The sequence below is a fragment of the Theobroma cacao genome, chromosome 9 (assembly GCF_053813885.1).
Source record: "Theobroma cacao isolate CCN51 chromosome 9, ASM5381388v1, whole genome shotgun sequence".
In the NCBI taxonomy this organism is placed as follows: domain Eukaryota; kingdom Viridiplantae; phylum Streptophyta; class Magnoliopsida; order Malvales; family Malvaceae; genus Theobroma; species Theobroma cacao.
In genome coordinates this window covers 1,449,914-1,476,460 of record NC_142647.1, presented here as the reverse complement: position 1 = coordinate 1,476,460, position 26,547 = coordinate 1,449,914, and the positions used below count along the sequence as shown (strand labels likewise).

Genomic DNA, 26,547 nt, shown 5'->3' with positions numbered 1-26,547 from the left:
AAAAGATGCAATTGATGAGAATTTCAACAAAAGCAGGCTACTTCCTGGAGTTGTTCCAAACCCTGGAACTATTTCAAACCAAGGAGTCATGGTCGTGTTGAAAGGCTGCTTAAGCCCCAGAAGTATTCTATTCACTTTTTATGGTCAACCATGTACACAGGCAACTTTCAGCATTTCTCTTCTAAGTTCTCACTGTCATTTCTTTCACTTTTCCATCAGCACCCAAAGTGAAGAAGAACCAATTAGTGATTTGTAAACAGTAATGATAAGCACTACAAGTCATCAATGGTGAAAGTGGCCACTTTGCTTCTGTTTCTGTCATTTACTGGTCCACTGGCTTAACTCATAAGCAAAGATACTGGCACTTGATTTTTAGCCAAAAGAGAAAAAAAAGGGTTGAGAAAGTGCATGCTTGCTACTTGCTAGCCTAGTGCCTTACAACAGTTTAACAGAAGAAAGCACAAATCTGATTAAACAGTTAGACAACTAGAGGAAACATAAAGTACATTTTTTCATCCTTTTTGGTTACCCACCTCTTAACTTTTGACATATTGCCAAAACTCATATCACATGCTCTTAGAGCCCCAAGTGACTGTTTCACATGGGACATTTGTTTCTCTGGAACTGCAGAATAAAGGCATACAACTCAAAGTCCCAAACTGAATAAAGCATCAGAACTCAACTTTAAAGAAATTAGGTTGCTTGACAGTGATATGATGATGGTGATGATGATGGATTGTCCATGCCATAAGCTGATATATTTATATCCTAGAAGGGTATCAATCATCATCTTCATGGGAAATTCTTTGCCAGAAAGAAAAAAATTATCTGGGAAAATATTCAAATTCACTATCACATGTCCATTTCAGATAACATCCCACAAGGAATTAATTATTAATGGAAACAAAATGGAAAGACGAAGGGATAGGCTAGAAAGCTAGAGTTTTCTGCTCTCTTTCTGCAAAACTGATTGTAATACAGCCAAGCCATCCCCCTCTCTTATTGCATTCATATGCATCCTACATGTGCTTGTATCTCTTTTGAATCAGTTTCAAGTTTTAAATGAATAAACAGTAAGAACCAGGCCACCGACAGTGCTGTCACAGAAGGGAAACAAATTTCAAGAGAGGCCGAGCAGCTTTTTTTCCCTCTCTTTTTCACCATCCTTCAGCTTTCTTAAGCTATCAAAGGTCTGTTGCTGGCTTTCACCATGCTGGTTATCCATTATTCATTGTGGTACTGTACCGTATTTTACCAAGATACCCCCTCCCACTTAAATGAAAATAGGGAATTTAAATGATGATCCCGGATTGGTATTCATCACTGTCAACTTGGCTACCTTGTAGTTAAAAGAGGGTACAGTGTACAGAAAATATGGCAATAGGGTCGGGATTCGAAGTCATGGACTTTGTTGGTTTCCACTTTCCAGCATTTACAGAGGACATGAAAGTTCTGCTTGTTGTGATGGCTAGGAAGGTAGGATGGTGTCCGGATTCCAGGGTTAGGTGGGTAGATCTGTAGATATGAATGGGGATATTACTAGTTTTATTCAAAAGAATAGTTGCAAGATATTACTAGTTTAACCCTCATGGGAGGAATTTAATAGAAGGGAAACTACTCAGGCGGCCTGCAAATCTGATTTGATCCTATCTGTTTCACAACAGGTTGACTGGCAAAGGGTCTCTGGCTTGAAGCCAAATTGGGGTTTATTCCCATCTTTTTAACAGATGGGAAGGTGCGTGGGACGTAAAAAAAAAACTCAAAGGAGAGAGAGGGGCAAGCAAAGCAAATGCATCCTTGAGAACAAAGGAAAGTGATGGGCATGTTAGGAAATTCAGAGGCAATGGGCCTGGACTATAATAATGTGAAATGAAAAGCATCTCTTTCTCATTGAAATTTATCATCAGTGAACACGCCACAGGCCAAAGCCTAAAAATAAGGTACCTCCAACAGCTGCAAAACCAGCACCAGCAACAACAACAACAACAACAACACATCAGAAAACAGCATCATCCTATTTTATCCTCCTGCTTTTTTCAGCCCACCCTTCTCGTATCAAAGACCATCTCTCTCTAAGAGGGAGGAAATAACTTTCTTTCCTTTCTCTCTCTACACAGGGGAAAAACACACCAAATACAAAGAAAAGAAGAAACATGGAAACTCCACGCACCCTCTTCAAAAACAAAGAAGAGTCCACACACCACCCAACTCTCTCTCTCTCTCTCTTTCTTCAATGGCCCAGCTGGACCAAAATTTATGTAGAAGAAAAACAAAAAAGAAAGGAAAGATAGAGAGAGAACGGAAAGAAAGAGAAGATAGATGTCTTCAAATGTCCTCCAACCAAACCCACCTCACAAAAAACTCCCTCTCTCTTTCTCACTCCGTCACAAAACCAATTAAAAACATGTTTACCAGAAATACCCTTCTGCAACCCCCCAAAAAATCCCATCTTCATCACTGTCTCAACTTTCAAAAGAAACATTTTTTTCACCGAGTTATGTGGGCTTCTTTGGGTTTTCTTTGTCTCGGTCAGAGTTTTCACAGAGAAAACAGGAAAGCGAGAACCTTCCTGTCTCTCTCTCTCTTTCTCTCTCTCTTTTCTTGTTTATCTTTCTCTTATCTCTCTCTCTACACTTATTCTTTCCTTTTATTATTTCTTGCCCATATCTCTTTCTTTCTTCCTTCTCATCAAATACTCTTCTTTCTTCCCTTTTCTCTTTCTCTTGTCCATATTTCCTTATTTTGGCCTTCTGAGTTCTTCTCTTAACCTCACCCCTGTGATCTGAAACATGAAGAAGCTGAAAGGGGTTGCTGCTGCTGTTGCTGCTATGGAGTATTCTCCATATGCTACGTATGAGGACCAAAGGACCAGGTTCAAGCACCAGAGCCTTATGCAAGACTTTGAAGACTTGCACAAGGTAATAACTTTTTTGCGGATTGTTTAGATTTGGAGTTACTTCTTTCAGATTTCATTAGATCCGGTGTTTATAGTCCTCTGGGTTTTCTTAATTTATGTTCTTGTCTTTAGTATTTTGGTTGAGAATAAGAAGAGGAAATGATTGTTTGGATCTTATGATTTGGTCTCAAGTTGATGGAGATCTTCCCTCATCCCTGCTAGGAAATTATGTTTCTTTTATATGCGTCTCTTATGTGGTATTGTCAGACTTTTGCGTTTTAGTTTTGTGCCTGTAGTTCTTTTGAGGAGGAAATGACTTTTTGATTCATGTTCTATGTTAATATCCCCTACCTACAATGAAATTTACCCTTTTTGTACTTGAATTTTCTAAATTTTCTTTGCTGTCAGCTGTGAAACCTGAAAAAGAAATTGAAATAGCTCCTCTAGTAGTCTTTTGATCCAACAAGCTTTCATAGGTTGGATTGATCAAGGTGATTATATGTAATTTTTTGGTTGTTTTCTGCAAGGTTTGATGATAAAATTATTGAATGTTTCCACCTAAATCCTTAAGTTCTTATCATTGCTTGCTTCACACTAACTACAAAGGGCTATACCTTTAAACCCTCCTTCCTCCAAAAGGAAAATTGAAGGCTCTGTTGCTTTTATCAACTTTGACATCTTTTGATGATTTCCATTACTATTACTTTGCTTGAACACTTGCCTTAAGGCCAGAGTATAAACTAAATTTTTATGTGCTTTGTGTTTTTCAGGAAACAGAGGCCATGAGAAAGAAGTTGCAGATGATGAAAGAGCAAAAATTGACCCTGTTGGCTGAAGTCCGGTATGATTTTGTTCCTCCATGAGTTTGTAGGATTTTGCAGGACTTTAGAATCACAATTATGAGTTAATATTGTGAGTTTTGACCCTATTTTTGTTCTTAGGTTTTTGAAACGGAGGCACAAGTTCTTGATGCAAAACCAATCTTCAAACACACCAGCCCAAAAAAACATTGTGCAACCACAGAATTTGGTGATTAGAAGTAAATCAAATATGAAGGAAAAGAAATCTACCGGAAAGGAACGAACTATGCAACGCCTAGCTACAGGTTTTGATCTGAACCAAAAGGGAAAGACTTACAGTGAAAAGGAAACCACTTTCACTCATCCTTCTCTGATGTTTGACTTAAACCAGAACCAGCAGAAAATTTTGAACGGAAAGGAAGTTACTTTGCTGCGAAGTTCTTTTCCAGTTCTTGACTTAAACCAGAGGGAAAGGGTTTACAGTGGAAAGGAGGCCACTGCTCGAAGCATGACACCGATTTTTGACTTAAACCAGATTTCGGTAATCAATTTGTAACTATTACAAGTCGTCGTCAGTAAAATTGAGATGCGATAATCTTTTATCATGAGCTAATGCCTCCTAAATTTTGTTTCATTGCAGAGAGAGGAGGAAGAACTACAGGCTAGTGATAATTCAATGAGAATAGAGGAATTCAAGAAAAGTTCAATGAGAATCGGAGCTGATGAGCAGCACAATGATATTAAAATATCAGCCTGCAGGAACACTGGAAACGGGCCAAACCGAGTTGCAAAAAGAAAGATCACATGGCAAGATCCGGTGGCATTGAGGGTTTAAGTCTCTTACTGTACTTGTAATAGAGGTGCTTATTTTGGAGGGGTTGGGACTTGGTGAGTTTAGCTTGCCTCCTGCCCGATTCTTAATAGCTCTGATGCTCTTTCTTCTCTTCTGTAAAGAAAATATAGTTGCATCTGTTAAATTTCTATAGATAAATATATATAATATAAAAAAAATATGATGCTTTGGGAATCAGATATGTTCTCAACGAAAGTGCTGTTTACTTGTATCATGAATGCGGGTCTTGTTTGGTGGGAGTAATCGAGAAGCAAATTGGTGATTGGTGGTGTGAAAGTTTGTTGAGAGATTCCCAAGTTTTGTTCCTTAGCCGCCTAGTTTTACATTTGCTGAGCAATCCAAGGTGCCGGCTGCTCCCTTTTTGTACATGAATTGGGTAAAAATTTGGAGTAGCCTGCAAGTTTGTTGTCACTTTCGATCAGAATATGCAAACGAAAATCCACCGTGGGTGGGTCCTCACCGAGGCCATGAAGCAAATGCAGACACAGATTGATGCCGAAGCGCTCGGTGAAGTTAGTTCAGATGTCACAAAGGATGGGAGTTTAAATGTTAGGTTAAGGCTCACTTCATGCACCCTCCAGAATCGGATTGTGATACCACAATGAAACCCGATGTTTAGGCCTTGGACAGGGATGTTAATAGCCATCCTTTGTTTAAGGTAATTAAGGGTTGCCGTCGCCCCTTCTGTCACTACTCTCTATCAATAGGATTAAGGACCTTGTAACTGTCTGTAGAAATACACACTGTTATGAGAAATTTCCAACCAAATTTCTTGGAGATTAACCAGTTGCACACCTGCCGGAAAAGCATTGGTCCTATCCAGCTTCAGCTAAATTCAGAGACCTGGTTATCTGCACTCTGAGAGGTGCAGCAGGGTCAAATTAATGGTATTTTTACTGCAAATCCTTGGTCACCTCGTTAAATTTTGGATTTCAGATAAAAACCCAACATCTAATTAAAAGTCCCAGATAGTACAAAGGTGCAGAGAGCAATTTTCACAGCTCCCAAACCAAGTCTGGAGAGTTGGTTTTGTCTACACTTCTGCCAATCAATTTACAACAGGAGAATAATTACAAAAATCTGTCTCAGAAACATTCATTTGCTTATCCTTTGCTTCGTTGGCTACCACATCAGTGTCATTTGGCATCTGAGTAAAATCAGGGGATGCCTGCTCAGTGACTGTATTGGTGGTGGTGGTGGTAGCAGGCGCGGCTGCATTGTTTTCGTCATGTTCCTGGACTCGAGCAATGTGCCTCTTCCCCTTTTTATGAGTTTCCATTACCACCTCAGAATATGCACCAACCAAACACATTTCACACCAAAACTTAAATCTCTTCTTTTTTCTAAATTCTGGTGTCCTCTCCACCTTATCCACTGCCATTAGTCCATGTTTCTTCATAAGGCTATTTGCATTCCCATTTTTCTTCCTAAACCTTTCTGCCTCCTTTTTCTGAACCGGCAGCTCATCCTCTTTATTCTTTAACTTTTCTCTTTCCTCCAGTTTCTGGTCTGAACCATCCACATTTTTATTAAGTTGAGTTAATTTCTTATCTGTCTCTGTCTCTGCAACCTTGGGACGCTTTCTGGGTTTTTTTGGTAATCTTGTGGTATTGGTTTTAGAGTTCTTCTCCATCCTCTCAGCCCTAAGCCTTGCTTCCTTAGCCTTGTGCTTCCTACCTTGAAGGTGTTCAGTCAAACCTTTCTCACTTGTGGCGCTGACCTGACAAACAGCACAACTCCATTCCTCGTCCGGTTTCTTCTTTAAATTAATTAAAGGCAGAGGCAGCTCACCAGCAAGAGGTGGTGTTTTCCGCTTTGCTCCAACAACACGATTAGGATCAGGCTTAGCCTGCAATGGGATACTCAGTGAAGGATATATAACCAAAAAGGTGTGATGCTAATCAATTAACAAGGGAAAAAATTTATAAATATTTCCAAATCACTCCACCCTCTTCCTCTTCAACTAAGGACAAATTTAACTTGATACTACCTTACTTTTAACTGAATCAGTCTGAAAATGCAGCATAAGACCTCAGAGATGGTAAGTCATCAATCATGTAAGCTGATTTACATTTTTTCTTTGGCACAAGTGGAACCAACAATAACTGATAAGAGCTTAATACCAAGATTCAAAGCACCAGAGGTTGCTGAAAGTTCCATGCAAAATCTATTGCGCTTCTAAACATTTTTATATGATCCATGTAGAAATTTAGGGGCGAACATATATACATATGTACCATATTACTTGACACAAGGGAAGCATAAAGGTTTTCTACAAAAACACTAGGTAGCCTTCTCGAAGGAATAACATCACATCTAATAAACACATAAACCACTTCTGTCACAACCATGGTGGACAATGAGCCCCACATTGTTGTAAGCTGGATGCTATACGTAAACAGGAAGTGAAACAACTGTGCCTAAGGGACAGCAAAGCCATCATCAATCTATAATATTCTCCAACAAGTCGCTGTAACATGATGTCACAATGAGCAACAGCAGCTACAGAAATCTAGGAAATACACCTTCATGATCAATGACTGCAATGCCACATTAGGACTAACTTCTGAATTTTCAGTCCACAAGTGAAAGGATTACCCAATGCGGTGATACCATGTCATATGCCAATAGCAAACATCATCAAAGGCAAAACAACAAAAGCAACAGAAACAAATGACCTAACCAACATAGGCAAAAGGGTGATTCAGGGATGGAGAAGACTTTGCCATGTTTATGGACATTTTGCTTTAGATTCTTTCATGACAAACTAAGTGACGATGAAGTCATTGTATGAAGTTTGTTTAAGCTTATGGCTTTAAACTTTCAAGAAAAATTTATCTTTTATCTGATGATGAAACATGATGTTGAATTTACTAATTCCAAGGCTTACCAGTATAATCAATTTATTCTTGTTTCCCTCCGAAGTAGCCTTCATCTGAGTGTCCAAAACCTCTGTCACCCGTGAAGGCAACATCGGCGGCGGAGGCGGCGGAAGCGGTGGCAACAAATCCAAACGCTCCTCACTCCGCCAGCGGTGGTGGTTAGAGAAATGATGCACGAAAGGACGCCTAGGGTCGAGCCGCATCGTGAGCCTGTGTTCGAAAGATAAGCCCGTCTCCCTCGCCATGTGCATGGCCGCCATCTCTCTCTCCGCCATCATCTCCCTTCTCACTTCGGCTTCTAAGGCTCTCCGACGTGCGATTTCCGACGCGATTATCTCTTCCCTAATTTGTGCCTTCTCTAATTCCCGCTGGACCTGGTCGGGTCGGCTTCGGTTGAAGTCGAACCTGGGATTGGGTCGAAATGCTTGACCCGACAAGTAATTGAAGCTTGAAGAAGAATACGAAAAGCAATTCGGCGGTCGCTTATCGACCGCTCTGAATTTGAACTCCATTTCTAAGATTCGAGGTTTCTCAGTTGAAAGAGTTCTTAGTTCAGTCAGGGAGAATCATTGCAAATTAAAAAATGTTATTTAAAGAGACCAAACGCCGTTCGTTATAGACGCTGACGATGAGCGTGGGCGAAATGTTTACAAAGCCCCTGGGCGGGCAGTATTAGAAGTGACGCGAGGAGCTTCGGGCAGACTGTTCGCACGGGAAAGTTTCATGTTCGGGTAGGTGACGAGCACAGGGGCAAAGGGGATGAATCTAATAGCGAATCAAAATGTGCCACGTTTCAAAATGACTTATTTTAATATTTGTTTATCCTGCACAAATTACAAATTAATATATGTGGATGCTTTTCACTTTTAAAAAAGGATAACAAAATCCTTTTAAAACTTAAAAGTGTACAAATGGTAAAAGTAGATTCATTGCCATATTGGCCTTTTTTTTTTCTTTTTGTTTAAAATGTAATTCAAAGTGCACTAATTTAGGAAAAGATAGTTTTCCTACAAATTTTTTTTTAAAAATTAAACATAATATAAAAATTTTAAATTATCTAATAAATTATTATTTTATTATATTTAATTAAATTTTAATTATTATTTATAAAAAACAACATTTACTATTTTATGTTATATGTAATTAACGTAATATGTTAACATGATCATATGATATTTTTTATATTTCACATTAGTGTTTTATTAGTTTAAAATAATAAGTGATATTTTAAATAATAATAATTAATTAATAATTAATTATAAAATATATTTAATTTAAAAATAAAAATAAAAAAATTTAATTGAACGTAACTTAAAAATAATGTTTTATTTAAATTTTTTAAATAATTTTTTAAAAAATTTCAAGTATTATATCTATTATTTATAATCTCTTAATTTATCGATAATCTTGTTTGATATATTTCTTTTTTAAATATGATGAAAAAAACCAATCATTTATCACAAGTATTTAGTTTACAAAAGGTTGTTTTTTAAAATAATGAAAACAAATAAACTAAATTTACTAGTCTTATTAAATTTGAAACTATACAATAAAACATATGAGTCATATGAGAACACAAAATTACTTCACAAGCATTAGAAAAAAAAACAAACACATACACATATAATTGTTTATTGTATTTATATTATCTTAATAGCCAACTACATTATTTGTTATAGTAATAATTTATTTTTTTCCTTAAACAAATTAATTTAATTGCTTTAATTTTTTTAATATAAAAATCAGTTGCTTTCATAGGTTTTAGGGGTAATTATTTTTGGTCCATTAGAAGTATTTAATTTGGTTTATAATTTGTAAGCAAAATCCAGACTATTTCTCAATCAAACGAGCACGTGACACGTTTTGAAGTAATCATGACCGAATGTTAATCTGTAATCCCCAAAAAAGAAAAAATGGACGGTCAATAATTATAGAAGTTGGAATCGAGTGTTGGGGGACAGCAGCATCCAACGAAATCTCTTTTGTTTTCTTCTCCATTAAGGTCTTAACTTCGTTGCTTTCGACATCCAATCTGAAAAGCCACAAGATCAAAAGTGTTTAGATAAAGCCCCTTTTTCGTACCTGTTGCTTGATCTTTCACATAACCCAACATGCCTTCTCGCTGCGAAATTTGCTGTGAGCTCCTGATCGCGGTTTTGCTCCCTCCCCTGGGGGTTTGCTTAAGGCATGGTTGTTGCAGCGTCAGTAGTTTTCTCTCTCGCCCATCTTTTTGGATTGTCCTGTTTGAGGTTTCGATTTGATTTGGTGAGTTTTGGGTTTGATGGTTTTTGCAGGTGGAGTTCTGCATTTGTCTGCTGTTGACGATTCTGGGATACGTACCTGGGATAATCTATGCTCTCTACGCCATTGTTTTTGTGGATCGGGATGAGTACTTTGATGAGTACAGGCGTCCACTCTATTATTCCAGTGCCTAGCCTGGCCTTTCTTTAATGATCTCTCTATGCTGTAATATGATGATGTTTAAACTCCTTACTTTTGTGTTTTGACTTGATATTGATGTGTTGCAACTCTTTAGTTGATCTTCATGTTTTTGCTATTATGATGGTCCTTTGGTCTTGGTTGGATTCACCAGTGTTTTGATTAATTACTTGATTTTAACTTAATGCAATCCACCTTTAGTGATCTTGTTTTTATCGTATGTCAAATGCTGTATATCGAAACATGAGAATAGATGATCTGCTTCATACCCAGAAGTAGAATTGCTGCTAGGTATTGTTGTTAGGACGAGGATACATGAGAGATTAGGATCTCATACTCAATCCCTGTCTGAACGTAGTATTTTGTTCTGCTTTGGTATATCAGTTAGACAGTACAAACTTTGTATTTTGTCATACTGAAATATGGGACTGTGTTTCTTTGGAATTGAGTCAGATGACAGAGATGAGATGTGTATGAATGTCTTCTTAACTCTTAAGGGCATGTCTTAACTTTCTGTATAAGCAATAATTGGTTGGAAACTTGGCGGAACCTGGAAAATGGAAGGTTTCAATCTGTTTCTTCCCCAGATCATGTGCTAGACAAGTAGTAAAACTTTGGAGTTTTAGTTTCCTTGTTATTGCAAATTCCTCCAAATTTCACTTTAAGCATTGAGTATCCTTGTGTTCCTAAAACTTACTCTGGATGTCTAAATGTCTGCAGTTAATAATCAATCTTTTAGATACTCTGTGACCAGAATTTTTGCAGTTAATTGAAAAAAACTAGGGGTTAAGTTGATATCAAATGACTAGAAGAAGAATGGAAGACTCTTTTTATTGTTCTTTTTGTTCCAATAAGTTGATTTTACATGTAAGATAGAAGTTTCCTATTAAGTTTCTGCCATCTACTTCCTCAATTACCATCCTCGATACAATTTCCATCCTCGTTGTAGGTTTAGATTTAATCTTCTAATCTTCTTATTTTGTGAGTTAGCTACAGCCTGTTCCTTTCATAGCCTATACCTTATAGACCAACTTGTCTGCTTAGTCTTATTCTCTCTCAGCGCTTTGTCAAACACTGTGCTGTCTACCTTACTGCACATAGACATGGTAGCTCTACATCTTTGCTTCACAATTAGCCTGTTTGCGTTGTCTCTTTCCTGCATAATAACCATTTCTGGTTTTCTGAAGTCTGAACTCTTGTTCATTGCAGTTAGTCACTATTTGATGCAAAAATCCTGTTCAACAGTTACTCAACAGTAGATTGTAATTGATATCAAATGGTGATGGGAACTACTAGACAAAATCTTTGCTTCTTTGCTGGTATACTATCTTGATACTTGTAAATTTATACAATATGCGGGAGGATAACAGATGTTTGTAGAATGTTCTGATACTTAATGTGGGTTTAAAGCCTCTAGTGAGGTGCTACTCAGCTATTTCATGTTCCTTAAGCTGAAGCCTTTTTGAACCCCATGTAGTCAACAAAGGTCTAAGTAAGGGTAAGTAGGAAGTGAATCATCTTTAAATATGATCCAATGTGGGGTTCATTCTGAGTCATTGTGACTGAACAAAGTATGGTTTTTATATGATGATTGGTATTTGTGACAGTGGGGTCAGCCTTGAGCAATCCAAAGAGGCCATGGATGTAGGGAAGGAAAGTAGTTTATCCACTATATTGGTGAGAACATGTCAAGTGAGAAACTTTAATCAAATGGCTGATGATTTCTATGGGCAACGATGGATAATGATAGGGTAGATTTTCCTTTTAGAAATCCTATCTTCTCCAAGAGGACCAGAACCCCCCTTTGGGCAAATTGCAATATGATTGCATAGCTTTCTTGTATTCAAACCGATCTCTATGCTTGATTGACAAATCAATGAAGTTGAAACTTCAATTCAAAATTTTGGGATTTTCTTGCCTCAATTTATATCTTTTAAATATTTTTTTCTCAATTGGTACCACGCAGATTATAAAAAGTTAAAGTCCCTGTACCTTCGGGTTTAAGGTCATCGTGTGACTATAAAATAAAAAATAATATTTTTATTGATAATTAATTAATTATTAATTATAAGAGTTTTTTTTATTTCAAAATTAAAGTATGGAGACTTTGATTGAATGCAATTAATGGAATAAAGATTTTTTTGAATAGTTATAAAATTTTTAAATATTATATTTTACATATTTTACTTAATAAAATTATAAAATAATTTTTAAATATAAATAAATAAGATAATTTTAAATTAAAAATATTTTGATAATTTTAATGATACAAATAATGATTTAATTTTTTATAAAGATTGAAATTATTCATAACTTACTAATTAAGAAAAATTTTTACATCATACTAATTAAAAAAAAGCATACAAAAATTTAAATTATAAAAGATACAAGCCAAGCTTATTAAATAAAAAAAAAAACCAAAAGCAAAAGTTGCTAAAGATTTCAGAAAAAAGAATAAGCGAACACGTGTACTGCCAAGCGGTAACCAATAACTAGATAGGGCGCCTTTCCTTGTAAAATTACCGTATTATTCAACTTGTTATCCACACAACCTATCGTTTAACAAGAGAAAAAACTGCTTGGGGCTTCCCAAAGTGGTCTCCTGAACATGGAGGGTAAAGAAGGAACAGGGGAAACAGACACCGAGTCTGGACTCATCTCCGACTGGGCCGAGTTAACCCACGAGTGCCTCGTCAACATCCTTTCACGACTCACTTTCGAGCACCGATGGACGGGCCCTATGCTTGTCTGCAAACCATGGCTCAACGCCTGCAAGGATCCCACTCTAAACTCCGTGTTCGATCTCGAAACTCGGTTCGATTCCTCCGCCGAGTCACCCCGCTGGTGGACCCCCGAGTTCGAAAGAAAAATCGACTCCATGCTCCGATCCGTTATATCATGGAGCAACGGCAATCTAACCAAGATCCTTACCCGTCACTGCTCCGATCTTTCTCTCAACTTCGCCGCTCAAAGGTATCTCATCTACGACTTCGTTTATTGTTTTCCATTTTTTCCTAAATTTCCATCTTTGATTTTTCAATTTTTATGCCAGGTGTCCAAATCTCCAAGTTCTTTCTATAAAAAGCTGTCCTCACGTGACCGATGCCTCGATTGCTCAAGTAGCGTATCATTGTCGGAACCTTAAACAACTCGACATCAGTTACTGCTACGAAATATCGCACGAATCTCTGGTGTTAATTGGTCGGAACTGTCCCAATCTAACGGTCCTCAAACGGAACCTGATGAATTGGTTAGACCCGTCGCAACACGTGGGAATTGTTCCCAATGATTATCTAAATGCGTGTCCACAAGATGGGGATACAGAAGCAGCTGCAATCGGGAAATTCATGCCTCAACTGGAACATCTTGAAATCAGATTCTCGAAATTATCCGCTAAAGGTCTTGGTTCGATCTGTGAAGGGTGTTTGAAACTTGAGTTTTTGGATTTGTTTGGATGTGCTAACTTGACTAGTCGGGATATTGTCAATGCGACATCGAGTTTGAAAGATTTGAAAGAAGTAAAGAAGCCGCATTTATATATACCCAGGTCAGTTTTTCATACTGAGCGGTATGGACATTGGAGATTGTATGATGAGAGGTTCCAAACTGATGTTTTCCGAATCTAGGGAAGGAACATGATTTCAATTTCTTAGCTTTGTATTTGTGTATTACTGTATTCTGAATCAACTTTTCTGGGATACATTCCTGGGATAATCTATGCTCTCAATGCCATTGTTTTTGTGGATCGTGATGAGTACTTTGACGAGTACATGCGTCCACTTTATTATTCCAGTGCCTAGGATTCTTTAATTATCTGTCTATGCTGTAAATATGATGAGCTAAAACTCCTTTTTTTTTGTGTTTAAGTTGATATTGAGGTGTTGCTCCTCTTTAATTAATCTTGATGTTGTGCTGTTGTAATGGTTTCTTTGGTCTTTGTTGGAATCACATTTGGTGGTGTTTTAATTATATGTCAAATGCTTTATATGGAAACATGATGGAATAGATTGGTCTGCTTCAAACCAAGAACTAGAATTATTACTTGATATTGTTGTTAGGACGAGGATATGGCAGAGATTAGGATCTCATAATCAATTTCTGTCCAAACATTTTTGTTGTTCTAATTTATCAGTTACGAGTGTTAGACAGTGGGGTACTTTGTATTTTGTGTCATAAGCTGCCATTAGAATGTGGGACTGTTTTTCCTTGGACTTGAGTCGCATGATAGAGATATCTTTGGATGTCTAAACGGCATGTTTGGAGTTTTTGTTTTCCTTGGACATCCATAGATGCAAGAATCGGGTGGGAACTTTGCGGAGCCTGGACAATGGAAGTTGTCAATCTGTTTCTTCCCCATATCACGTGCTAGACAAGTAAACCTTTGAGTTTTAGTTCCTTGTTATTGGAAATCCTCCAAATTTCCCTTCAGAGCATTGAGTTTTCAGTGTTCCTAAAACTTACTCATAATGTCTAAAGTACAGTTACAATCAATCTTAAGATGACCAAAATCACTGCAGCTATGTGAGAAAATTAGGCTCAAGTAGATACGAAATGATTAGAGCAAGGATGCAAGACTCATATTCGTTCTTCTTCTTGTTCCAACAATTTGATTTCACAGTTAAGATATAAGTTTTGTATTAAGGTTAGCTACTCGCCTCTTTCTCAATGATCATCCTGAATATAATCTCTATCTTCATTGTAGGTTTAGTTTTAATCTTCTACTCTTCTTATTTGTTGACATAGCTAGAGTCGGTTCTTATAATAGCTATGCTCTATACACCAAATACAAATAAATACGATTCAAACAAAAAGAGTTAGTTCATGAAAAAAAAGAAGAAACATCTTTATATGTTGCATACTGATAGAGAGAACAAACAACTAATATCGAGCTTTTATTTTGTCAAATGACATTAAGCCTTCGTAAAGATGTTTCTGAAAAGGTTTCATGTGAGAGGTTTCTAGGCATGCTACCAATGACAGGCTCCCATCATCAGTTGGACTTGGCAGTATATATATTTTTCCTTAATGGACGACATATGCCGGGCCCATGTATATCGGTCGACCCCACCCAAAATTTGCATCATGTAGAGGGAATCGCATCCAATCGTTGATCCTTAGATTTGGGCACTGGAAAGTGTGTACTTCTCTCCAGGCAGCAGTTATATCTGGCACTTTTTCTAGGTAGTCAAGAGCTGATCTTAGATATTCATTGTCCATCCTTTTCAATGCTCCATGAATTCGCTCTATGGTGTTCATAAATGGTTCTGATTAGAGATTTCCAGACAGAGCAATAGATGAAGCCGTAAATATCACATTGCCCAGGTAGGCTGATGGGTGGGGAGGATGTAGTCTGGGGCGTCCATTTGTTGGCATGTATAACTTGGTTGGTTGATCATCCAAGAGGCCTCGAGCTTTACAGGCACAACGCCATATATATGCAGCTAGTATAGTGTAGGTGCTGTACTTAGTTGAATTTTCATTCTTGAATGACATGGCTTTTAGGGTATTAAGTTGATTGAGTGTGATCTTAAAAACAGATACAGATAAGGGTTTAGGATTAGCGTGAGATTTGAAGATTGACATTGAGGTGTTTAAGGGAGGAGGTGGATCATATTCAGCATGATGAAATTTAGGGGTTGGTGGCACTCGTGCTCGGAGAAGGGTTCTGTCAATAAGTGGCGCCCTGCTGATTAGGGGCAAGCCTCTTGCTATCTCGGACCAACTGTTGATGAGGTGAAGGGAAGTTGTGCCATCTACAAAATTGTGGTGAATTCGTATTCCAAGAGAGACTCCACCGCATTTGAAAACAGTTACCTAGCAAAAACATACAATCAAGCTTTCCAGTTTCCATTGCCTATCCTTAATGTATCTTATTCTGTAATTTTTTTTGCCTATCCTACGTTTGAACTTTAAGGATTAGTAGTTATGAATTGTTCAATCGGAGTACATCTTGAAGCAAGATTTTAATCATGAGGTGATTCTATGAGTTCTGCAAACTAAAATAAAACTAAACCAGACATAAACATAAAACAAATATACTAAATGAAGGCTTGTCCATGATCTCCTTGTAACTCTTATTTGTTAGAGTTAAAGCATGCATTGACTTTGACATGTTGACTTACTATGTATTTACTGATGAATGAAGTAACTTGTTCTTCTTCACAGCAACTTCCCTCCCCCTTTTTTCTCTGTTTTTTTCTTTCCTCAGAGTAGTTCATATTATCCTACTGCTATCATCATCTTTTTTCGGTTTACTGACATTATTTATCTAGTAATTGAATACTTAATTGTCAAAGAAAAAAAATCTAGTAATTAAATACTTACAGTGTGTCAGTTTCTCATTCTTGTTTGGTGAATACTTACCTGGGCCATAAACAGCGGGTGAGAGAAGGTATCTTTCGAGTAATCAACTGTTGGAACTAGTTGCCGGAGTTTTAAGCTAGGAGCAAAATTTCCCAAGTCATCCACAGCACAAGTAGTTTCAGCTTCTACCCATAGAACTCCCTCTGCGTTGCATATTATCTCGGACCTACCATTTTCATCACTTCCCAACCTCCCAGCCATGGGGTAAAATGGCACAAGAGTCTTGCTTAAAGCCTCCTTAAGCACTTGCCCTTTAAAGAAATCTGAAGAACCATTTGGTTTGTAGAAGTACACCTGGGTGGCATAATATGGTGCCATCACCATGTCCAGATTTGAGACCTTGTGGCTCTCTTTGGGCGTTTCTTTAGCAGGGCGTACTAGGCTTGATCCCTTTACGGTAATCTCCATCTCTTCAGTGACTGCAGTGGTGACAGAAACCCCAAAATCTCCTCTGCAATATGCCTTCCGATCTTACCCGCCTATGGTCGCCATTGTTTCAGAAACTAGTTCTTAGGGGAAGGTAAGCGCTCATACCTTGTATACCAGAAGCAAAGGCGCTCAAAATCTTCTTAGTTGGTATATGGTAATGTCGGTGGGCAGAGGCGAGGAAAATGCATGTGCGCCTACTCTTGAGTTTTTGGCTTTATCTTCTCGTTGTCCCACCTGCTCAATTAGTCAGAATCTTAATTGTGCCGTAACGTGTTCGGCTGCTCCTGATAAGGACGTGTATGGTTCAGATTAAAGAATATTTTACAACTAACAAAGCTATAGGTAATCGGTGGCAGAGAGAAGAGGGAAATGGATAGGTACAAACAATATTAAACACTTGTATATCTTGATGATCTCTTCTTAGACAATGATTGTCCTTTCTCTACGGAAATAAAGCATTAGAATCGTGAATCGTTCGCTCCATGATTTCTTTTAAGCAAGATAGATTTGGGTTCAGCATATCAGCCCCACGTTTCTTCTCATAAACAGGCTGCTTTTGGATTTAATACAAAATTAATTAGAATAATGGTATGTCGTCTTGCTTTTGTAGTAGGTAGGTGGTTGTATGCATGGCATGATCATGTCATTTTAAACCTTAATCATAGAAGCCATTATTGACTCTTTAATTTTCCAAGTCAAATTCAATAAGCAGCGATGCATCAATGACACAGACACAGCTTATCTTTGCCCAAAGCTTAAAGAAGTTGATATTCCAGCTAGAAAACATCTCATGCAAAATGATGTTAGGGAGGAGGAATTGTCCCAATCTGTCCTATAATGATCTAATGGAAAATTGGTTGGAATCGTCCCTGATGATTGTCCCAAATGCTTGTCCTCCTCAAGATAGGAACAAAGAAACAGGAGTATAGGGCTATCTCCCTGTGTTTTCCTTACTAACATCAGAGCTTCTACTTGTGTATTTCTTTAACTAGGATTGAAGCAAAAGAAACAGATTTAATTATGTTCCAGGTTGATAGAGAGAACAACAACTAATAACGAGCCTTTATTTTGTCAATTGACATCAACTCTTCATAAAAAAGCTTCTGGAAACTGTTCCACACCAGCTGTCGATGAAGTAAAATGTGGATGTCCCGTCTGACATAACATCAAGAACTCTAACTCCAGTACAGATTCCTCAACAGTTAAAAGTAGTGACCTAGCGAAAATGTACGGAACAGTAAAAAACTCCACTGTTTATGCTTAGTAAGTGTATATGTTTTGAACAAAAAAGAATCAAAAAGACATTCTGAGTGCAGATATCTTGTGTGTGTAGCAGTGTTGGAGTCTGCTATTTTTGATTAAAGCTAATACTAATACAGAAATCATATAAAGGAGCTTCTCAAAGTTACATAATACTAGGGAAAACAAATTAACAACGAGCATTTATTTTTGCAAATGGCAGTAAGAAATCAGAAAGACACTTCTCAAACTGTTTCATATGGGATGTCTCCAAGCGTACCACCAACGAGGATATGGCAGAGATTAGTACCTCATAATCAATTTCTGTCTGAACATTTTTGTTGTTCTAATTTATCAGTTCAGAGTGTTAGATAGTGGGGTATTTTGTATGTGTCATAAGCTGCCATTAGAAATGTGGGACTGTTTTTCCTTGGACTTGAGTCGCATGATAGAGTTATCTTTGGATGTCTTAAGGGCATGTTTGGAGTTTTTGTTTTCCTTGGACTTCCATAGATGCAAGAGTCGGGTGGGAACTTTGCAGAGCCTGGAAAATGGAAGTTGTCAATATGCTTCTTCTCCATATCACGTGCTAGACAGGTAAACCTCTGAGTTTTAGTTCCTTGTTCTTGGAAATTCTCCAAATTTCCCTTCAGAGCATTGAGTTTTCACAGTGTTCTCAAAACTTACTCATAGTGTCTAAAATGCAGTTACAATCAATCTTAAGATGACCAAAGTTGCTGCTGCTATGTGAGAAAATTAGGCTCAAGTAGATACGAAATGACTAGAGCAAGAATGCAAGACTCATATCCACTGTTCTTCTTGTTCCAGCAATTTGATTTCACAGGTAAGATAGAAGTTTCGTATTAAGGCTTAGCTACTCGCCTCTTTCTTGATGATTATCCAGAATATAATCTCTATCTTCATTCTAGGTTTAGTTTAATCTTCTACTCTTCTTATTTGTTGACATAGCTAGAGTCGGTTCTTATAATAGCCTATGCCCTATGCACCGAATTCGAATAAATAGGATTCAAACAAAAAAAGTTAGTTCACGAAAAAAAGAAAGAAACATCTTTATATGTTGCATACTGATAGAGAGAACAAACAACTAATATCGAGCCCTTATTTTGTCAAATGACATTAAGCCTTCGTAAAGATGCTTCTGAAAAGGTTTCATATGAGAGGTTTCTAGGCATGCTACCAATGACAGGCTCCCATCATCAGTTGGACTTGGCAGTAGGTATATTTTTCCTTCATGGACGACATTTGCCGGGCCCATGTATATGGGCCGACCCCACCCAAAATTTGCATCATGTACAGGGAGTCGCATCCAATTGATGATACTTAGATTTGGGCACTGGGCAGTGTGTGCTTCTCTCCTGGCAGTAGTTACATCTGGCAGTTTTTCTAGGTAGTCAAGAGCTGATCTTAGATATTCATTGTCCACCCTTTTCAATGTTCCATGAATTCGCTCTATGGTGTTCATAAATGGTTCTGATTGGAGATTTCCAGACACAGAAATTGATGAAGCCATAAATGTCACATTGCCCAGGTAGGCTGATGGGAGGGGAGGATGTAGTCTGGGGCGTCCATTTGTTGGCACGTATAACTTGGTTGGTTGATCATCCAAGAGGCCTCGAGCTTTACAGGCACAACGCCATATATGTGCAGCTAGGATAGTGTAGGTGCTGTACTTAGTTGAATTTTCATTCTTGAATGACATGGCTTTTAGGGTATTAAGTTGATTGAGTGTGATCTTAAAAACAGATACAGATGAGGGTTTAGGCTTAGGGTGAGAATTGAAGATTGACATTGAGGTGTTTAAGGGAGGAGGTGGATCATATTCAGCATGATGAAATCTAGGGGTTGGTGGCACTCGTGCTCGGAGAAGGGTTCTGTCAATAAGTGGCGCCACCCTGATTAGGGGCAAGCCTCTTGCTATCTCGGACCAACTGTTGAAGAAGTGAAGGAAAGCTGTGCCATCCACCAAAGTGTGGTGAATTCCGATTCCAAGAGAGACTGCACCGCATTTGAAAGCAGTTACCTAGCAAAAACATACAATCAAGCTTTCCAGTTTCCATTGCCTATCCTTAATGTATCTTATTCTGTAATTTTTTTTGCCTATCCTACTTTTGAACTTGAAGGATTAGTAGTTATGAATTGTTCGATCGGAGTACATCTTGAAGCAAGATTTTAATCATGAGGTGATTCTATGAGTTCTGCAAACTAAAATAAAACCAAACAAGACATAAACATAAAACAAATACACTAAATCAAGGCTTGTCCATGATCTCCTTGTAACTCTTATTTGTTAGAGTTAAAGCATGCATTGACTTTGACATGTTGACTTACCATGCGTTTACTGATGAATGAAGTAACTTGTTCTTCTTCACAGCAACTTCCCTCCACCTTTTTTCTCTGTTTTTTTCTTTCCTCAGAGCAGTTCATATTATCCTACTGCTACCATCATCTTTTTTCAGTTTACTGACATTATTTATCTAGTAATTAAACACTTAATTTTCAAAGAAAAAAATCTAGTAATTAAATACTTACAGTGTGTCAGTTTCTCATTCTTGTTTGGTGAATACTTACCTGGGCCATAAACAGCGGGTGAGAGAAGGTATCTTTCGAGTAATCAACTGTTGGAACTAGTTGCCGGAGTTTTAAGCTAGGAGCAAAATTTCCCAAGTCATCCACAGCACAAGTAGTTTCAGCTTCTACCCATAGAACTCCCTCTGCGTTGCATATTATCTCGAACCTACCATTTTCATCGCTTCCCAACCTCCCAGCCATGGGGTAAAATGGCACAAGAGTCTTGCTTAAAGCCTCCTTAAGCACTTGCCCTTTAAAGAAATCTGAAGAACCATTTGGTTTGTAGAAGTACACCAGGGGGACATAATATGGTGTCGCCACCATGTCCAGATTTGAGACCCAGTGGCTCTCTTTGGGCGTTTCTTTAGCAGGGCGTACTAGGCTTGATCCCTTTACGGTAATCTCCATCTCTTCAAAGCGACTGCAGTGGTCACAGAAACCACAAAATCTCCTCTCAAATATGCTTTCCGATCTTACCCGCCTATGGTCGCCATAGTTTTAGAAACTAGTTCTTAGGGGAAGGTAAGCGCCCATACCTTGTATACCAGAAGCAAAGGTGCTCAAAATCTTCTTAGTTGGTATATGGTAACGTCGGTGAGCAGAGTTGAGGAAAATGCATATGCGCCCAAGCAGGTGAGCTTCAACGCCTCTTTACTCTTGAGTTTTTGGCTTTATCTTCTGGTTGTCCTGCTTGCTCATTTAGGCAGAATCTTGACTGTGCCGTAACATGTTCGCCTGTTCCTCGTAAGGGCGAACACGGTTCAGATTAAATAATGTTTTACAACTAATAAAGCTATGGGCAATCGGTGGCAGAGAGAAGAGGTAAATGGATAGGTACAAACAATATTTAACACTTGTATATCTTGATGATCTCTCCTTAGACAATGATTGTCCTTTCTCTAAGGAAATGAAGCTTAGAACAGTGAATCATTCGCTCCATGATTTCTTTTAAGCAAGATAGGTTCTGGGATCAGCATATTGGCCCACGTTTCTTCTCATAAGCAGGATGCTTTTGGATTTAATACCAAATTAATTAAAATAATGGTTTGTCGTCTTGCTTTTGTAGTAGGTATACAAGAGGGTGATTGTATGCATGACATGATCATATTATAATTAATTATGATATGTTAATATGTCATATAATTATTAAATGTTATATGTTAATAAGTGTCAAATGATATGTAGTGATAAATAATATTTTAATTAAATTAATTATTAATTATAAATGTTTATTTGATTAAAAATAAAAATATAAAATTTTTTTTAAATTTTTTTAAATGATTTAAATACTTTTTTAAATATTATGTATAAAAGAAATATAACCTATTTTGAAGTGCCACCAATAATTAGCTCTACAGGCTAATTAAGCAACGAACAAGTCTTATTATTTTTTAATGATAATCAAAACTTTTAATTACATATTTAATATCTAAATTATAATTCGATTTTGGATTTAATACTTGAAGAAGAAAACTGGTAATTAAATATTCAAGTTTTTGTTTCCGTTAAAAAAGTACACATATCGTAAGAAATGGCACAAGAATGTTGCTTGAAGCATCCTTGAGCAATCGGGATTCAAAGAAATTGGAGGAACCATTTGATTTGTAGAAATACACCAAGGGAACATGAGGCTTAATTATCCTTGCCAGGTCCAGATTTGACATCCATAGTTGCGTTTTTGGTGTGTCTAGTGCTGGTTGCACCCATCGTTTGTCTCGTCACATTAATCTCCATATTCTCTCACCACCTACAGGCTACAGTTAATGATCACAAAAACCTTTGCAAATTACATTCAACACTGAGCACTCTCTCTAAAGGAAAACTCAAAAGATCCAGGGTCTGGTCTTCCAAAATGAAATTAAATCATAAAACTATATGAACTCAAGAAAATAAAGAAGTGCAATGCAAAACTAGGGGAAGGCAAGTTTGCATACCCTGTAACAATGAAGGCAAAGGTTTTCCAAGATCTCTTTAGTAGATAACCAAAGGGGAGGGGTTTTGCGGTGGTGGGTGATGAATTTGGTGTTTTCTTGTCCTTTCTTTAAGACCAAACATTAAGTAAACTACGCAGCAAACAGGACATGGTGATGGATTGCTTGGTGATCTGAGAGTTGAGGTTTGGTACGTCCAGCACACTACTCGTAAAGGTACTGTTGCCTTTTGCACATCAACGAATATATGCTTGCTTTCGCCCTGTGATGGCCTGCTGTAAATGACAGAAAGGAACTGCTAGATGAAAGAGTTGAGTGTGTTTTCCCCCCTTGGCCAAAGAAAAGGAAAAGACAAAAGAGAGAAAACGGAGTAGGCGGAACTTTCATGATGTGATTAAGTCACAAAGATCATTAGTCTAGGATTTACAACACCCAAATTACTCTTCTTGACAAAATCTTTCTGATCATTTTTTAATCCCCATTAACAAAGATTTGTAAGTTAATTTACCCTGTAAAGTATAAACCTGTGTAATTTGCGGTTATTTCTGTCATGGGGCTTGCTTTTTCGACTCTCATAGATGTTTGGCCAATCAGTGAAAGGAAATCTCTATTGCAGAAGCATGGATTTAACAGAAATACAGAAATCATATAAAGGAGCTTCTCAAAGTTACAGTATACTAGGGAAAACAAATTAATAACGAGCATTTAGTTTTGCAAATGGCAGTAAGAAATCATAAAGACACTTCTCAAACTGTTTCATATGGGATGTCTCCAAGCATACCACCAACGACAAGCTCCCATCATCAACCGGGCTTGGTACTATACATATCTTTCCTTCGTGGATTACATTTGCCAACCCCACGTGCATGGGGCGACCCCATCCGAAATCTGCAGCATATAACGGAAGCCGCATCCAGCTATTGATAGAAAGGTTCGGGGACTGAAAAGTATGTGCTCCTCGCATAAGAGTTTTCATATCAGGTACACTTTCTATGTAGTCAAGAGCTGATCTCATATACTTGTCGTCCATCCGTTTTACCATTCTGTTGATTCTTTGTATTGTATCCGCAAATGGTTCGGATTGGAGGTCACCTGATAGAGCAGTCGTTGCAGCTATGAAGATCACGTTGCCAAGGTAGCCTGGTGGGAGAGGTGGATGTAGTTTGGACCGTCCATCGATTGGAATGTACAACTTGGTTGCTTGATCATCCGAGAGGCCCCTAGCTTTGCACACGCAACGCCATACGTGTGCAGTCAGGATATCGTATGTGGTACGATTTGTTTTTGTCGTGTTGCCATTCATGGTTGCCTTGGATTTTAAGGTTTTCAGCTGATCGGCAGTGATTTTGAAAATAGAAGTAGATGAAGGTTTAGGACCAACTTGAGAATTCAGAGCTGAAATAGATGTGTTCAAGGGAGGAGATTGATCGTATTCGACATGGTGAAATGCAGGAGCTGATGGCACCCGGGCTCGGAGAAGGGTGCGGTCAATGGATGGGGTAACAGTAATGGATAAGCCTCGGGTTGTGTTAGACCAACTGTTCATGAAATAACAGACTGATGACCCATCCACCAAAGTATGTTGAAATGCAGCACCAAGACTAACCCCTCCATGTTTGAAGCTTGTCACCTAGCAAAATATACTTGAATACTGTTGTAGGGACAATAATTGAAGACTCTAATTGAAAAAGAAAAGAAAACCCATAAAAGATATTGAATTAACCAAAGACCAGTAATAGTCTGTCACTAGGTGATAGCCATACTTCAATTATTGTTAGGTGAAGACTTGTACCTGTAACAAAACGAGTGGAAAAGAAGAGATATCTCCAGAATAGTCGACTGTTGGAACCAGCTGCCGAAGTTTCGAACTCGGTGCAAAATCGCCCAAGTCATCTAAGGTAGCAGCAGTTTCAGACTCTATGAATAATACTCCCTCAGCGTTGCAGACTATCTCGAGTCTTCCATTTTCATCATATCCCAATCTCCCAGCCATGGGATAGAACGGGACGAGAAGGTTACTCAGAGACTCCTTAAGCAATTGGGTGTCAAAGAAATTGGAAGAACCATCGGATTTGTAGAAGAAGTACACCAAGGCAACATGATACCTGGATATTACCAGGTCCAAATTCGAGTTCCACAGGCGTCGATTTGGCGTGTCTCGAGCTGGGCGTACCATGGTTGATCCATTGATGGTAATCTTCATCTCCTCTTCCTGCAATGATTTCTAAGTTCAGTCTCTATAATCTCTCGTAGAAGGGAAGATAAGTGGCCTACCTTTGTACAGTTGTACTTAACAGGACACCCAAATCTCAAAATCTTGAAAAGTTTCCTTGTTGAATGGATTACAGTTTCAATTCAAGATCTATGAGATGCATGAAAGTGACTTGGAACTTGGAAACAGCTTCTTGCTTTTTGACCTTTTCTCTCCTTCATCCACACGAGGAAGGAGGAGTATTGAAATCAAGAAAAGATAATCAGTGTCTGTAGGAAAATTGTACGCACTCACAACAATTATTTGTGGAGCCACTAAAGATTATAAAATAAAGGCATTATACTTCAAATTAAAAGAAATTTAACCTATTTTTAAGTGCCGCCGATAGTTAGTTCCACCATCCTTTATGACGGACTAGTTAAACATCAAACAAATCTTAGTATTTTTTAATGATAATCAAAATTTTTAATTACATAGTTAATATCCGAATTATAATTCAATTATCGATTTAATACTTGAAGAAGAAAACTTGCAATTAATTTGTACATTTGATTAACAAAGAGTAATGTGTCCAAAAATATCCAGTCACATTATGTTGATATTTTTCCCACAAAACAAGGTAAAAATCGTCAGGGTGCTGCCATATTTTCTTTTTCAAAGAGTTCAATGTCCAAGTTTTGTCAGCAATGGCAGGCTAGCATTAGTTTTAAATTATATTTTTGACATGTGGACATAATCTGATACTCAAAATAAAAATAATTAGTCATCGTTGTTTTCTTGGTAATAAATAATATTTTAATTAATAATAAATTAATTAAATTATTAATTATAAAATTTTATTTATTATTTACACCAGTCAAATTTGATACCACTGACAAAAACGTCGTAATCATATTGTCAGAAATACCAAAGTTGTAAGCAAATAAACTAAATTGCTATCAACCACCGCTATTATAAAAAAATATTAAAAATTTAAATAAAAAATTAAATTATTTGATAGTTAATTTTTTAATTGCTTTATGAAATTAAAAGATTACATTGAAAACTATTTATGATAACCAATTAAATTTAAATCTATTTGATAAATAACAAATAAAAAAATATTTTAATTTTTAAATTTTTTAAAATTTAAAATATAAAAAAAATAAAAAAAATTACATAATAAATTTTTAAAAAAAATATTCTCTCTTGATTTAACAATATTTGAATAACAACAATATTACACATCAAGATCACAAATCATAGATAGAGAGACTTAGATCGAGTTGGATCAAGTTAAATCTTTGCATAAACAGACCGTCGATTCAATGATCTCACAATGCTAACTGCAGGCTTGTTCGAGGGTTCAATCGTCGGTAGTCTAGGTGAGCCCTTCGGCAAAGCCTCAGTAGTCAATATCTGCAACGGTCATGTCAAAAAATCATTAGAAAAAGAATAAAATCCTAATTATTAAAAGTAAAAAAATAAAAAATAATTTTGATATAAATTTGACGTAATATTTAAATAATTTCTAAATTATTTAAAAATATTTACATAAATTTTTATTTTTTTATTGAGTTTAATAAAATTTTATACTTTTATTTACGTCAAATAAACTCTTATAATTAATAATTAATTAATTATAATTAGTAAATTTTTATTTTTTGATTGAGTTTAATTAGGTCTCGTATTTGTATTTGAGTCAAATAAATTTTTATAATCAATGATTGATTAATTATAATTAATAAAAATATCACTTGTGATTTTACATTCATATGATATTGACATGACATTAATATAACAAGTAAAAAATATCACATGATTATATTATCATTCTAAATTAATATATCATGTAATAATTAATTATAATATTTTAATATACCATATTAATATCACGCGACATAAAATAACAAATAATATTTTGATCAAATCAAT

The 26,547-nt window shown here is 36.9% G+C and overlaps 7 protein-coding genes and 1 pseudogene across 10 annotated transcripts; 4 read left to right on the top strand and 4 right to left on the bottom strand.

Annotated features, from left to right (window-relative positions):
* Window positions 1-2,471: 2,471 nt before the first annotated feature.
* LOC18587824 (uncharacterized) lies at window positions 2,472-4,726 on the top strand. The gene is made up of 4 exons (XM_007011840.3): window positions 2,472-2,918; window positions 3,667-3,737; window positions 3,838-4,237; window positions 4,337-4,726. The coding sequence occupies exons 1-4, from the start codon at window positions 2,790-2,792 to the stop codon at window positions 4,529-4,531; spliced, it is 795 nt and encodes a 264-aa protein (XP_007011902.2). The 5' UTR covers window positions 2,472-2,789; the 3' UTR covers window positions 4,532-4,726.
* Window positions 4,727-5,479: 753 nt separating this feature from the next.
* Window positions 5,480-8,075, bottom strand: LOC18587823 (uncharacterized). The gene is made up of 2 exons (XM_018127742.2): window positions 7,440-8,075; window positions 5,480-6,398 (listed from the first exon to the last, which is right to left on the bottom strand). Exons 1-2 carry the CDS (start codon window positions 7,941-7,943, stop codon window positions 5,598-5,600), a joined length of 1,305 nt encoding a protein of 434 aa, XP_017983231.2. The 5' UTR covers window positions 7,944-8,075; the 3' UTR covers window positions 5,480-5,597.
* A 1,331-nt stretch (window positions 8,076-9,406) lies between these two features.
* On the top strand, window positions 9,407-11,771 carry LOC18587822 (PMP3 family protein At4g30660-like). 3 transcript variants are annotated; one of them, XR_001929154.2, is made up of 4 exons: window positions 9,407-9,632; window positions 9,726-9,897; window positions 11,080-11,368; window positions 11,478-11,771. XR_001929154.2 is itself a non-coding variant. In XM_007011837.3 (3 exons), the coding sequence occupies exons 1-2, from the start codon at window positions 9,543-9,545 to the stop codon at window positions 9,864-9,866; spliced, it is 231 nt and encodes a 76-aa protein (XP_007011899.1). In that variant the 5' UTR covers window positions 9,407-9,542; the 3' UTR covers window positions 9,867-9,897; window positions 11,080-11,771. The 3 variants fall into 3 exon arrangements, 2 of the variants coding, with proteins under 2 accessions (XP_007011899.1, XP_007011900.1); XM_007011837.3 differs by having other exon boundaries at window positions 11,080-11,771; XM_007011838.3 differs by lacking the exons at window positions 11,080-11,368; window positions 11,478-11,771 and having other exon boundaries at window positions 9,412-9,632; window positions 9,726-10,074.
* Window positions 11,772-12,403: 632 nt separating this feature from the next.
* On the top strand, window positions 12,404-13,662 carry LOC18587821 (F-box protein SKIP1-like). Its single transcript, XM_007011836.3, has 2 exons — window positions 12,404-12,843; window positions 12,923-13,662. The coding sequence occupies exons 1-2, from the start codon at window positions 12,479-12,481 to the stop codon at window positions 13,494-13,496; spliced, it is 939 nt and encodes a 312-aa protein (XP_007011898.3). The 5' UTR covers window positions 12,404-12,478; the 3' UTR covers window positions 13,497-13,662.
* LOC148760611 (PMP3 family protein At2g24040 pseudogene) lies at window positions 13,527-13,796 on the top strand (annotated as a pseudogene).
* An 896-nt stretch (window positions 13,797-14,692) lies between these two features.
* Window positions 14,693-16,882, bottom strand: LOC108663442 (shikimate O-hydroxycinnamoyltransferase). The gene is given in 2 exon segments (XM_018127315.2): window positions 14,693-15,684; window positions 16,234-16,882. Coding segments are annotated over 2 exon segments (1,344 nt in total). The 5' UTR covers window positions 16,642-16,882; the 3' UTR covers window positions 14,693-14,748.
* Window positions 16,883-18,903: 2,021 nt separating this feature from the next.
* Window positions 18,904-21,375, bottom strand: LOC18587820 (shikimate O-hydroxycinnamoyltransferase-like). The gene is made up of 2 exons (XM_018127314.2): window positions 20,491-21,375; window positions 18,904-19,942 (listed from the first exon to the last, which is right to left on the bottom strand). The coding sequence occupies exons 1-2, from the start codon at window positions 20,896-20,898 to the stop codon at window positions 19,007-19,009; spliced, it is 1,344 nt and encodes a 447-aa protein (XP_017982803.1). The 5' UTR covers window positions 20,899-21,375; the 3' UTR covers window positions 18,904-19,006.
* A 1,625-nt stretch (window positions 21,376-23,000) lies between these two features.
* Window positions 23,001-24,956, bottom strand: LOC18587819 (hydroxycinnamoyl CoA quinate transferase-like). Of its 2 annotated transcripts, XM_018128376.2 has the most exons (3): window positions 24,696-24,956; window positions 24,214-24,633; window positions 23,001-24,051 (listed from the first exon to the last, which is right to left on the bottom strand). In XM_018128376.2, the coding sequence occupies exons 2-3, from the start codon at window positions 24,622-24,624 to the stop codon at window positions 23,113-23,115; spliced, it is 1,350 nt and encodes a 449-aa protein (XP_017983865.2). In that variant the 5' UTR covers window positions 24,625-24,633; window positions 24,696-24,956; the 3' UTR covers window positions 23,001-23,112. The 2 variants fall into 2 exon arrangements, with proteins under 2 accessions (XP_017983865.2, XP_088665503.1); XM_088809377.1 differs by having other exon boundaries at window positions 24,214-24,766.
* Between the last annotated feature and the right edge of the window lie 1,591 nt (window positions 24,957-26,547).

Bases quoted from the DNA above. Each gene is read 5' to 3' on its own strand.
- LOC18587824 (XM_007011840.3), top strand. From the start codon at position 2,790: ATGAAGAAGCTGAAAGGGGTTGCTGCTGCTGTTGCTGCTATGGAGTAT. The intron at 3,738-3,837 runs GTATGATTTTGT...TTTTGTTCTTAG, and splicing joins ACCCTGTTGGCTGAAGTCCG to GTTTTTGAAACGGAGGCACA. The intron at 4,238-4,336 runs GTAATCAATTTG...GTTTCATTGCAG, and splicing joins TTGACTTAAACCAGATTTCG to AGAGAGGAGGAAGAACTACA.
- LOC18587822 (XM_007011837.3), top strand. From the start codon at position 9,543: ATGCCTTCTCGCTGCGAAATTTGCTGTGAGCTCCTGATCGCGGTTTTG. The intron at 9,633-9,725 runs GTCAGTAGTTTT...TGGTTTTTGCAG, and splicing joins TAAGGCATGGTTGTTGCAGC to GTGGAGTTCTGCATTTGTCT.
- LOC18587820 (XM_018127314.2), bottom strand. From the start codon at position 20,898: ATGGAGATTACCGTAAAGGGATCAAGCCTAGTACGCCCTGCTAAAGAA. The intron at 19,943-20,490 runs GTAAGTATTCAC...TGTTTTTGCTAG, and splicing joins ACCCGCTGTTTATGGCCCAG to GTAACTGCTTTCAAATGCGG.
- LOC18587819 (XM_018128376.2), bottom strand. From the start codon at position 24,624: ATGAAGATTACCATCAATGGATCAACCATGGTACGCCCAGCTCGAGAC. The intron at 24,052-24,213 runs GTACAAGTCTTC...ATATTTTGCTAG, and splicing joins TTCCACTCGTTTTGTTACAG to GTGACAAGCTTCAAACATGG.
- LOC18587823 (XM_018127742.2), bottom strand. From the start codon at position 7,943: ATGGAGTTCAAATTCAGAGCGGTCGATAAGCGACCGCCGAATTGCTTT. The intron at 6,399-7,439 runs GTAAGCCTTGGA...ATCCCATTGCAG, and splicing joins AGAATAAATTGATTATACTG to GCTAAGCCTGATCCTAATCG.
- LOC18587821 (XM_007011836.3), top strand. From the start codon at position 12,479: ATGGAGGGTAAAGAAGGAACAGGGGAAACAGACACCGAGTCTGGACTC. The intron at 12,844-12,922 runs GTATCTCATCTA...TTTTTATGCCAG, and splicing joins CTCAACTTCGCCGCTCAAAG to GTGTCCAAATCTCCAAGTTC.